General features: G+C 45.3%; 1 protein-coding gene across 1 annotated transcript in view; it reads left to right on the top strand.

Annotated features, from left to right (window-relative positions):
- The window catches only part of KIF3C (kinesin family member 3C), a 31,789-nt gene that overhangs the window by 6,577 nt on the left and 12,142 nt on the right, over positions 1-13,070 (top strand). The window contains exon 2 of the mRNA XM_084901413.1: positions 12,892-12,993. Within this exon, the coding sequence (XP_084757539.1) occupies positions 12,892-12,993 (102 nt within the window). The remainder of the gene's footprint in view (positions 1-12,891; positions 12,994-13,070) is intronic.

Below are 13,070 nucleotides of genomic sequence, written 5' to 3' on the forward strand. Positions count from 1 at the left end.
CTAAAACTTTGATTCTAGATACTTCGAGGGAAAAGAGGGTGTTTGGGGGAGGCGAAGGCTACACATGACACAAAATGCAGGCTCCAGCTGAAGAGAGTGGAAGAGGTAGAAACAGCAGCACTGCTTGTTGATCCCCAAGTGAGAAAGTTTGGCTGGAGAATGGGGGTCTTGGCTAGAGCCCAGTTCTCTCTGTGGGTGTGGAAGAGACCCTGTAGCCCAGAGGTCAGAGGATGAGGTCACTGCGTGGAGCAGGAACTGCACTGACTTTTTATCATCTCCTTTGTGAGTCCCTCTTCCTCCTCCCACCTCTCAGCATCGGAATGAGCCGTCCGTGAATATGTAAGAGAGGGAGTTTTAAACCTGAGAAACAAGTCATGGCAATAATAATCCCACTTACCTAACACTAGATGCCGCGCACTATGCTATAGGTTATATACAAATTGTCTCATTTAGTCCCCACAAGCACCTTCCAAGAAAGGTCTTGTGCCTTTCCATTTCATAGATGAGAAAACTGAGACCCATTAAGGTTCAGTAACTTGCCCAAAGCCTCAGGGTTTGCATATGGCACTTGCAGTTGAGCCCAGGTTGGTTTGACACAAAATTGGATCCACTTTTACGCTTAAAGAATTAGGAATATCAGGCTTGGAACTGGTTGCTGGGGAGGTGGTGAAAAATGAGAGGAGCTGGTGATAAAATCCAGTGGTCAGCTGATGATATGTCAGTGGAGTTTAGGAGCAAGCACAAGACCGGAAATGGAGACTGGGGGCTCGTCTTCAGAAGGAGGCTGGAAAGAAACCTATGGCCTTCTGTTCTTGACATTCTCTCCCTCTGTGTAAGTGACTTCCAAATTGAGGTCTCCTGTCCTGGTCTCTCTGCTGACCTTATTTTGTAGAGCGTTGTATTCAGAGCACAGGCATCAGACTCAGGCAGGCCTGGGTTTAGTGACTTACTAGTTCTGAGGCCTCAGTTTGTTTTATGTTTTCCAGTTTTTCCACCTATGCCATACTACTGTTAAGAGCATTAAACAAGATAACGGTGGTTAGGCACTTTGCATAGCTCCTGGCATGTAAGTGGTCAGGAAGTAATAACTGTTTATTAGTGTTATCTCCAACTGTCCAGTGGTTGTTTTGACTTGGCCATCTTCCTCATATGTCAAACACATGACATTTTACTCTGCATTCAAAGCCCGCCAGGGTCTGACTGGAACATATCTCTTCAGTCTTCCTGCCCAAGCAAGCTACTCCAAAAGGCTAGCCACACAGCCAGCTGGTCTACCCCTGTCCTTTTACCCTAAAGGTGCCTCACTGCCCTTTGGCTGATTGCAGTGTTTTTGTATCCTCAGTGATAAGGGAATTATGGGAGTATATTCAGTTCGACATAAAGAAGAACTTTTTGACATTAGAATTGTGCTGTTTCTCTGGATGTGTTCAAGGAGAAACTGAATGTCAGAGGTGCTCTAAAAGGATTCGTGTATAAGAAAAGCCATTGACCTGGATGACCGCCAGTTTCTTCCTCTTAAAAGTCCTTCATTATGAAGATAACATTTTCTAGAGTAAAACATAAATGTTTCATTGTTTTGGAAATTAAAATTAGAGGATTTACATTCTAAGGTATGAATTCAACCAATAATGAGATTTTTTTTTTTTAGCTTTCTATCGTGGCTAATTAGAGAAAAACAAGGCAAAGAAGAGCAGATAGAGAAGAACATGAGGAGAAGGACAGAAAAGAAATAGAGAGGGGCAGTGAAGAGGGGAAAGAGAAATAGAGTCATAGAGTCAGGGTGAAAAGAGAGTGAGTGGGTAAAGGGGTAGAGTTTCTGGGAGCAGAAACCCCAATTGGGAAAACATGCTCTAGAGGAGGGTTAAATACTCAGTGCCATTCCACTGTCCTGATCTTGATGTTAGTCTCCAAATAGGGCTATTCCCAGTTTCTAGAGACTCCCCAATAATATAGGGAGCATCTAATTTTTCAAAGCTGGTCTGGTTTCATTCACAGGTCCCCAAGGACACCAGCCCCATAATAGACACTGAGGTTTACGAGGCTGGGTGACCAGGCATTATGTGCACCCCCACTCAATCGGAGTCATCCATGATCCTTGAGAGAAGCCTCATGATAATAAAAGACCAGTGCTCCAAGCTCTGTCTGGCATCGGAGTCCTCTTGGCATTGATGGAAGCAGTGACTTATACTCCTTCCTTTCCCTGTCGGTGTGATCAGTTAACACAGTTGTCATAAGCTGGGGCATTTTTAAATATATATATATTATTTACCGAGAGGAAGGGGAAGGGATAGAGAGTTAGAAACATTGATGAGAGAGAAACATCCATCAGCTGCCTCCTGCACACTCACTATTGGGTATGTGCCCACAACCAATCGAACCTGGGACCCTTGAGTCCGCAGGCCAACGCTCTATCCACTGAGCCAAACCGGTTAGGGCACTGGGGCATTTTGTAATGATCTGACCAGCAGGAGGTATATAAAACTAATACATTTCCATAAAGGTTCTGGGCTTCAAGTTATGTGGAGGCTCAGCAGGCCTTTTGGTCGAGTGTTGGGTTTCTGTTGATGTGTGTTGGCTGCATGAGTGTATTATCATATTGCCCTTAGTCATTTTTCAGCCCCGGATAGTGCTCAATTGGGTGAAGTGGCCGTGATAGTGTTCTCCGTGTGCACTGAGGACTAGGAGGAAGGGCATGGAATGCAGCTAGAGAAGGGCACCACTGCCAGCCTGCTGCAACTGGCAGCCTGGAGCACTCCTGAGAGCTGCTGAACCAGGTGGCCTTGCTGAGTGGATGGCCTTCTTCCCATAGGTCCTTCAGCCCTGAGGCCATGCAGGACAGGTCTCTGTGCTCATAGCCTGTAGGGCACCTGCCCTTGTGGTTTGGTATCTAGAAGTTTTAATATCCGGAGACATTTCTGGTCATTAACTCCTAATCAGACTAAAGCAGTGGTCGGCAAACTCATTCGTCAACAAAGCCAAATATCAACAGTACAACGATTGAAATTTCTTTTGAGAAGTTTTATAGCGAACTTGAGAGCAAAGTTCCAATCACACTGTACATGCGCACACGCACGTGGTATTTTGTGGAAGAGCCACTCTCAAGGGGCCAAAGAGCCGCATGTGGCTCCAGAACCGCAGTTTGCTGGCCACTAAAGTGTTACTTTTGAGTTGTTTCCTTTTTCCTCCCAGATATCCTCCACAGAAGGAATACCAGGCAGGCCCTGAGTTGAATTGCTTCTATAGTGCTAGGTAATTCAGACTTTCTTCTTGAGATGTGCCAGCAGAAAAAAAATAACAACAATAATAATGGTAGCTACTATTTCTTTAGTGCGTGCTTCATGCCAAGCACTCTGCTGTATTTTGTGCAGTGTTTTCTTCAGTCCTCACAATAGTACCATAAGAAGTAGTACTATTTTAATCTCTATGTGACAAATGAAGACACTGAGGCACGTTAAGGAAGAAACAACCCATAGTCACATGCCTAGGAAGTGTTAGGGCCAGAATATGAGCTTATGTCCAAAGCCCATGATCTTTTTTTTTTTTGGGGGGGGGGGGGGGAATTGCAGTCTTTAATGGTGGCAGGGCCGCCAGGGCTGGGGCTGGGGCAAAGCCCATGATCTTAACCTCCACACTGTACTATGAACTCAGAAAAGAAGGATTTAAGCCAGATCTCCCTGGCCCCTGACCTCAGCTGAGCGCCACTCATTCCTACAATCAACAAATCTTTTGGAGTAGCCATGGCCAAGAATGTAAATCAGTAAATATAGTTAATTTTGGTTTTAAATTAAAGTTTCTAGCCTGGCTGGTGTGGCTCAGTGGTTGAGCATCGACCTATGAACCAGGAGGTCACAGTACAATTCCTGGGTTAGGGCACATACCTGGGTTGCAAGCTCGATCCCCAATAGGGGGCATGCAAGAGGCAACCAACCTACAATTCTCTCTCATCATTGATGTTTCTATCTCTCCTTCTTCCTTCCTCTCTCTGAAATCAATGAAAATATATTTATAAACAAATAATAAAATAAATTAAAGTTTTTAGAATCACAATAACTCATTAATAGCGATTATCTCTAAGGATTTCAATAGTAAGGGATAATTTTATTTTTTACTTTATACTTTAAAAAAAATTAAATCTTATTTATGGCAAGCATATATTACTTTGCTAATTAACAAAAAACTAATCTAAATTTTTGAAGGGAGAAAAAGTATAAAAACAAATGTGTTCACACCTTATTGGAAGATTGGCTTACAGCTAATGCATAATCGAGGGAAATCCAGGGTTGATAATAATACTCAATGATACCCAGTTATTGGTAATCTGGTGATCTTGGATAAGTCAGTGCCCCTCCCAGAGACTGTAAAAAGTATTCAACAGATGTTTCCTTGCTTTCTGCACCATTTGCTGATTCGCCTTGGAAGCAATGGGCCAGGAGCTCAGATTAGAGATCTGCCTAAATGCGGGGCAGTGAGGGCTGGAGGAATGACCAAGCATCGTCTGGCAGCTGGAGGCTGGATGATGCGGGGACTACCCATAAGCCCTTTGGAAAACGCTGCATCTGTACTTTATGCATCCTTGAGTCTCATCCACTTCTGACATTGTAGCATTCTGTTGTCTGGCTGGATTTGCATCCCTGGTGCTGAAGAGATGCTGTAGAATACCACAACGAAGGGAATTAGGGGAGAAAGATGAAGGTCAGGACTGAAGTAGATGAGCTGACTTTTTTCTTCCTGCTTTTCTTCAAGGTGAACTGAAGCACTCTGGGCATCCATGCCCTGCCTGTCCAGTATGAGGCTGGAGTAGAGTCCAGCCCAGATGTTCCCTGATCTCTAATTGTCCTTTCTTCTTGACGAGACTCCTGATTTGTGTCCAATCCCAGGACAGAGAAAAAATAGCACTCTTCTTCCCTTCACCATTTTCTCTTTCATTTCTTCTTCCCTTCTGGCTGGCTGCTCAAGATCTACAACCAGGAAGCCACCACAGGAGAAGTAGCCTATGGTGATAGGGATAACTGTATTTCCTAAGAGACTGTTGTGATGGTTTTTTTGTTTTGCTCTTGGTGATGAGTAGTGGGTAAATGTCAATTAGGTACTGAAACAGCAAATAACCACTGATGTTTGATTGCTTTATCATTTACCAACTATTACCCAGTTTTCATCCAAAGTCTGCAAGGTAGTGGGAATTCTCCCCATATTATAGAGGAGAAAACAGAAGTCCAGGGGCAAACAGGGTGGCAGAGTGTGACAAGGACCCAGGCTGTTATTTGCAGCAGTCTTTAAAAAATATATTATTATTGCCAAAACCTGTTTGGCTCAGTGAATACAGCTTAAGCCTGCAGACTGAAAGGTCCCAGGTTCAATTCTGATCAAGGGCAAGTACCTTGGTTGCGGGCACGTCCCCAGTAGGGAGTGTGCAAGAGGTAGTTGATTGATGTTTCTTTTTCATCGATGTTTCTAGCTCTCTATCCCTCTCTCTTCCTCTCTGTGAAAAATCAATAAATATATATATTTTAAAATATATATATATATATATATATATATATATATATATATTATTAATTTCAGAGAGGTATATAGAGAAAAATATCAGTAATGAGCGAGAATCATTGATTGGCTGCCTCTTGCACTCCCCACAGTGGGGATCAAGCTCCCAACCCAGGCATGTGCCCTGACTAGGAATCGAACCATCATAGGTCGATCAACCCCTGAGCCATGCCAGCTGGGTTCCCAGCAGCCTTTATGTTATTTTACGGTGGAACTTGTGAGGTGGCCCTTCCCCTGAGCATTCCAGGTTTGAGCTTCTCTTAGGGATGCTAATGATACTGACCGCCTCCCCCCAAGCTCTGGATTAAAAACTCTAACCTATTCATCTCAGAGGCCCCCCCCTCCCCATAGCCTCACAAAAGCAGGAGCATTCACAGCACCCTGCCTGAGAGAAGAAGAAAAGGTGCTCTGAGCTTTGCTGATGGTTGCCTAGCTGACAGAGATGCAAATGCCAAATGTTGCTTCTCTCCAAGGTGCCTTCCTGTGGGAACCTGGGAGAAGCTGTGGAAGATGGAAAAGGACCCTGGGTTTAGAATTAGGAGGCTGGAGTTCAGATACCACTTCTGCCAATTACTGGCACCATAACCTTGTGCATGTCAGTTCACCTGCCTGAGCCTGAGCTTTCTTTTATGTCGAATGGGGATCATATTCATTATCTCATGAGGCTATTTTGATGATTAATGTAAAAGGGACCTAGCCCAGCTGCAGGCACATCTGAGATTCCTTGGCTCCACTCTTCTTGTAAATTATACTTGATGGTATCTTCTCGGAAGTGGCTGGCTGGGCCTGGCTGTCTCCATGCTGGCTTTCCAGATCAGCACTTGCCGGGTACTGTGGCCTCCTTTCTCCGCCTTCTGGTGTTCTACTCCGGTTGCTTCTGGAATGGGAAAAGGTGAGCCTCTGAATATCCCGAGCCGTGTGTGCAAGCGAACATGGCCCCTGTGGTGATCTTGGCAGTTAACTGTCATAGCACCTGACCTCTAATACCTGGAATCGGGACTTGGCTCGGTGGTTGAGCATCGATCTATGATCCAGGAGGTTATGGTTCGATTCTCGGTCAGGACACCTACCTGGCTTACAGGCTCAATCCCCAAATATGGCGCATGTCGGAGGCAGCCAGTCACTGATTCTCTCTCATCATTGATGTTTCTATCTCTCTCCCCCTCTTCCTCTCTGAAATCAATACTTTTTTTTTTTAAAGACTCAGATCAAATCGGGAGATTATCTGGAAAGTGCATAGTCAATATAGGAGCAAATACACTTAAAGATTCCTTGATTATGAACTCTGGGCTTAGGGTACTTTGTCTCTGGGCCTTAGTTTCTTCATCTATAAAGCCAGGGGGTTTAGAGTTGATGATCCCTTTTTTTTTTTTTAAATATGTATTTTATTGATTTTTTACAGAGAGGAAGGGAGAGGGATAGAGAGTCAGAAACATCCATGAGAGAGAAACATCAACCAGCTGCCTCTCGCACACCCCCTACTGGGGATATGCCCGCAACCAATGTACATGCCCTTGACTGGAATCGAACCTGGGACCCCTCAGTCTGCAGACCAACATTCTATCCACTGAGCCTGAGGTCAGCTAGTTAGCATGTGATTTGTATCCCTCTCTCCAGAGTCAGACCATGGTGCCTGGAGCTCTCAGCCTGTCTTTCCAGCCCCCGCAGCTTCTGCTGGCCTCTTAGCTACACTGGATGTATTTAGAACCAGCAGGACTAAACCCAGTTCTGTCCACAGGCTTCATCCACCAGTACTCGTTTGTCCAAGAGATCACAAAGGTAGAAACTTGGGCAGCTTAGAACTCCAGAGACCCTTTCCTGGGGACTAGGAAGCCCCTATTTCCTGCCTTTCTACTCACTACCCCCAGCCTGAAGTGGGCCTAAGCACAGAAGGCATTCCTGTTCCTCCCTGCTCTCAATAGGTTGATCATTAAGGATAGAGATCTCTGAGGAAAAGGAGAAGGTGGCCACTGGTATCCTCAGAGGAATGGTGAAAAATAAAAAACAAAAGCAAGAAGGAAAAAAAAAGCCTGTTTCTCAGCAAAGAATTGAAGCTCATGCATGATATATTTCAGAGCGTGGGGTGAAGCAGACAGCATGAATTGACACTGAGGAGAAGGAAGGGACCTTGCACCTGGATTGAGGCCCACCCACAGATTTCATGCCAGGGCCAACCTCTTCTTCTAGCACAAATATAGGGTCTGTCAGGCAGGCTTGGCTGATAGTGTGGGTGGGCTGGGCAAGTTGGCAAGGTTTGGTGAGTAACTGATAAGGCAGATTCAGTTGTCATTCAGACCATGTCTGTGCTGGCAGAGAAGCACTGGGGCAGTGAGCACACAGAATGGGGTGATAATGGGCACTCAGGCATCGACCAGGAATTCTCTTGGAGTCTTGGGTTCAGCCAGAAGGAGAAGTCCTAAAGAGGAGGTCCATACCAAGGTGGATGAGCAAGAACCAGCACAGAACCCAGTCCTGGGAATCTTGACATGGGGATGGGGGCCTGGTAGTCTTGGCTTATACAGCAAATCCCAGGCCTGATTAATAGCTCCAACTCTGGCTCATATGTCCAAATGGATCGGTTACCTAGTTCCTGACCAATTTGGACATTGTCAGGCCGAATGTTGAATGAGGAGAGACTGGTACTAGGTGTGGGTAGATAGAAAAGTGGGTTAAATAAGCAATTGTTTTGAATCAGAGATTTACCTCCTCACTTAAAAATCACCCCAATAAAAGCATAAAAGTATATTTTGTAAAAGGGATATCAGGCCTCTTAAGGTATAGGAGTATAAAGTAAATAGGGAGGCTCAATTTTATATATCTTATTATAGACAATTAAAAAATAATAAGTCCTCATGCATATGATATTCTAGTAAAAGTGCTTCCATTATTATTGCTGACAGTAGTTTAAGTGGTATGAACCATTAGAAAGGTAACTTGACAGTATGCTCTAAGATACCCCATTATTTATAACTCTTTACCCACCCCTGAAATATCCTTCTAAGAAAGTCACCTAAAAAGGCAGCAAATTATATGGACAAGGGTGTTTATTGTAAACATCGTAAATAACCAATAATAATCTTATAATGGGTGTTAATTAAATATATTATAAATTATCCACTCTAAATATTATGCAATAATTAAATTTATAATCATCAGTATTATGAAAGTAACAGACAATGCTTGAAATGTTTGATAAAGTGGAAACAGCAGCATAAGCTTGTATTTATGCCATGTCTACAGATGTGAAAAAATGATGTGTGCATATGGAAAATCTGGTAAAAACAGGGATATAACCAAAGCTGATTAGCTATGGTGAGAAAAATGTGGTCCTTTTCTCATATTATTTCTGTGGTTATTTTTATGTTAGTGCTTTTTTTTTTTTTTTTCCCTGAAAGGAAAGGAAGACAAAAAAGGTTAAAAATATGTCCCCAGAATTCCTTAATAAACAGTTAAGTATTTTTTATTTTTTAAATATATTTTTATTGGTTTCAGAGAGGAAGGGAGAGGGAGAAAAAGACAGAAACATCAATTATGAGAGAGAATTATAGATCAGTTGCCTCCTGCACCCCCCTCACTGGAGACTGAGCCCATAACTCGGCATGTGCCCCGGCCAGGAATGGAAGCCTAACCTCCTGGTCACAGGTCGATGTTAAACCACTGAGCATCGGCCGGGCATAAACTGTTCAGTATTTGATTTCATGCTTCTGAGATGCCAGATTCCATAAATTTATCACCTGTAAACAGTAGAACTTCCCTTTATTTATCCTAAAAACTCAAGCTTTAAGCTCTTACTCTGTGTACCAGGACTGATCGGGAAGACCTGGCTCCTTGCTCTTCACACCTGTCTTGGTTGTATAGTTTCCGGGCCTAGCCTCTAACCTTCCTTTGTCTCTGCAGAGTGGAGTCCGACTTTTTGAAGTCTCTTAGAATAGCCCTTCTCTGAATGGTTTTAGCTGCCTTCCTCTGGATCTCTCGCCTTCGAGTCCCCGGAGACACAGGGAGGGAACTGTACACACTACTCCAGATTCAGCTTCGTCGTGGTTTTATATGCAGATAGGATGACTGTTGTTTTTTTTCTAAAAAGCCTTCACGATGGTGGCTGGCCAGATGCTGTTGGCTTTTTTAGCTGTGGCAGCATAGTAAGCCAATGCCTTCTGGGAACAATAGAGATTGATCCAGTACGCACCTGCCCCCCTTCTGGCTTATCACTGATTGCTCGTAGCTGCCCTTAAGGGAGTGCCTTTCCCCAAACTGTAGAAGTGTCATTGACGCTCATCTGCCATTTTTTTAACTCACTTTTATTAGTCAGGTCTTTTTAAAATATATTTTATTGATATTTTACAGAGAGGAAGGGAGAGAGACAGAGAGCTAGAAACGTCAATGAGAGAGAAACATCGACCAGCTGCCTCTTGCACACCCCCTACCAAGGATATGCCCACAACCAATGTACATGCCCTTGACCGGAATCAAACTTGGGACCCTTCAATTCGCAGACTGACGCTCTACCACTGAGCCAAACCGGTTTCGGCTCATCTGCCATTTTTTGTCGGCTCTCCCAGCCCAGCGATTCTCTGGTGCTCTCCCACCAGGAAGGATGTGGGAGCATCTGTGAAGCTGGGCATTTCATTTCACCAGTGCTCGCTTTCCAACGGAGACCAGTCCCCGCACCGTGTAACATTGGAACACTTGTCCATCTCAATGAACGCCCATTGATTTCTGTTTCCTTTTGCTAACCCACCTTTCGGTTATGAGAAAACACTTCCCTTTCTCCGTCTCCTCACCCGCCATGTGACTTTGAATAACCTCGGATGAAGAACCTTGCCAGGAGCATTTTAACCCCTAACATTCTGGCCACTGGCTTCCCCATGAACGGTAATGACCTTGGAGATTAGTCAGATATGATTTTCTCTTGCTGGACACCTGTTGCTTCTCTTTTAGCAGGCTCTGCTTCCTGGAGCTCTCAACGCAATGTCCGCAGTAGAAAGAACATGGGCTTTGGAGCCAGGCCAACCTGGGTCTGGATTCTCCATTTACATCGAATGTCCATGATGTGACCTTGGACGGGTTACTTAACCTCTCTGAGTTTTCATTGGAAAAATGATGGTGCTAATAATATGCCCCTTAAAGTCACCTGGGATCTCGTTACAATGCAGTTTTTTCTTCACTAGGTCTGGTAGGACCTGAGGTTCTGCATTTTAATGCTGATTCAGGAGACTTCAAAAAGCAGTGATTCTCAAATTCAACTGCACAATGAAATCACCTAGAAGCCTTTCAGAACCACCAATGCTTGGACCTCACCACCTGCCCTCTCTCCCCCATTCCAGTTTGACCGGCACTGGGTTTTTTAAAAGATGATTCTAATAAACATGGAAGTTTGAGACCCGCTGCTTAAAGGGGGATCAGATATGATGAACCCAGCCTGCAGTACAAAGAAAATAATGGGTTTCTTCCCCTTGGTTGCTTGTCCTGTGCTTCCCACTCTCCACACCAGTCCCCAGCCTTCAGTCAGGCAGAAAACCACAGGGCAGCTGCTGTGGCTGGGTCTTCTCTAGAACACCAGTCCCAGGAGTGCTCACAGCTGTGAGTGGGAGGGACCAAGATAAGGCAGTGGGCCTGGCACTGGGAATTTTAAAAGCTCCCAAGCTTTCATATATTTAATATTCAAATATGTAACCGAGTTTGAGAACTACTCGTGTTTCCCCGAAAATAAGACATCCTCCGAAGGTTTCCTTCTGAGTGAAATATAAGGCATCCCCCCGAAAATAAGGCCCCCCTAGGCTAAACATGAGAGATTTGGTCCGCTGATTCTGAAAGAAATGGAGTCACAAGAAATTCAGCAGGAAATTCAGGAATTGGATTGTTATGATGATGTTCCAGAAGATGATGACATGATTGTCATTGAATAAATGAGTAAATTCTTGATACTGTAGGATTCACAGTTTGTCTGGTTTGTGTTGACAACTACTGTACTACCGTACCGTATACAGGTAATCCATTTCCTTTATTTTCATTTAACAATAAATATGTACCGTATTCTTCTTCATAGAAAAATAAGGCATCCCCTGAAAATAAGACCTAGCGCATCTTTAGGAGCAAAAATTAATATAAGACACTGTCATATTTTCGGGGAAACAGGGTAGGATCTTTTTATTAGCTAGCAAAGACCGAAGATCACTGGAGTTAAATAAAATGCCAAGGGAAGTGCAAGGACTCAGGGCTGGAGTGGCCAAGTACGTCCCAGAACGTGGTGGTCCCTCGAGACTCCATTCCCCGGGAGTTGGAGGGACTAGTCATTGTGGCCCACAGCACTAGGTGGCTTCCTCTTGCCTTCTCTCCTTCTCCCTCTCCACACCCAGCCAGTCCCTCCTTCAGGGGTCCAAGATGCAGGAGCCGGCTGCTCTGCCCTTTGGCCCTGCCACAGTGCGTGTGGATTGGTCGGTTGACGCTGGGATGAGAGAGCCCAGAGAAAGGACCTGGAACCCCGCTCTGGGGCAACCCCAAAGGTTCCTTTCAGTTCATCAAATATGGATTGAGCACTTCCTCTGTGCTAAGCTCTGACACCGAGATCTGATGAGACACGATTCCTGCCCTGAGGGAGCTCTCAGGAGAGACAGGAAGGGCACCAATGATGGGATGTGATGGCAGAGCACCAGGAGGGTGTCCTGCCTATTGAGGAGGCCAGAGGAGGAAATGTGCAGATTGGAGGGAATCAGAGGAAAGGTCCCAAGATGCTCAAGCTGCGTCGTAGACAGTTCTGATGTTAGATGGGAGAACCGAAGCTGGTGACTTGGCCAAGGCTTTGCAGTTAGTGGTAGAGCCCAGTCTGTCTGGCCATCTCCAAAGCTAAGTGCCTCTGGAGACTCTTAGTGTTACAGAGTCTCCTGCCTTTGGCTTCTCTTCTGCTTTCCATGTCCGCCTACAACTAGGCTCTTCCATTGCCTGTGTTGAGAGCCCTCTTCCTGCATTAGGAGATAGTCATCCAAAAAGCTGGGCCGCCCAGGGACTATCTTCTGTCTCCCCCTCCCGAACACCAGCTGCGTGCTGAATGCCAGGATTACGTTGCCCTCCCAGGCCCGTGAACCACCTTCCATCTGGATCCAAAGCGGACAGATCAGGTGCCCTACGTTCCCTGAAGGATCCCCTCTCCTTTCCTCACCTAATGGTCCTGCCGACAATGGGAGCCTTGTGCTGGGGCCCAAGAAGCTGCAGGAAAAAGCTTGAAGGCCCCATTGGGACACATTTTGTGTCCCTTCTTGGAAGGACCACAGAGGACAGGGGAGCAGAACCTCTCAACCTGGGAATCCGGTGCCCCTTTAAAAAGCCTGTCTCTAACCCTGTCTGTATCCCCAGGCCATGGAGAGCAAGCTGCTCATCGGGGGCAGGAACATCATGGATCACACAAACGAGCAGCAAAAGATGTTGGAACTGAAGAGGCAGGAGATTGCCGAGCAGGTAGGAGTGAGGCCTCGGGTCCCTGGGGGTGAATGGCCTTGAGGTCATGTCTGAGGGGCATCGGGCAGTCAGCCATC

This window comes from Pipistrellus hanaki (assembly GCF_964339955.1).
Source record: "Pipistrellus hanaki genome assembly, chromosome: 12".
Classification (NCBI taxonomy): domain Eukaryota; kingdom Metazoa; phylum Chordata; class Mammalia; order Chiroptera; family Vespertilionidae; genus Pipistrellus; species Pipistrellus hanaki.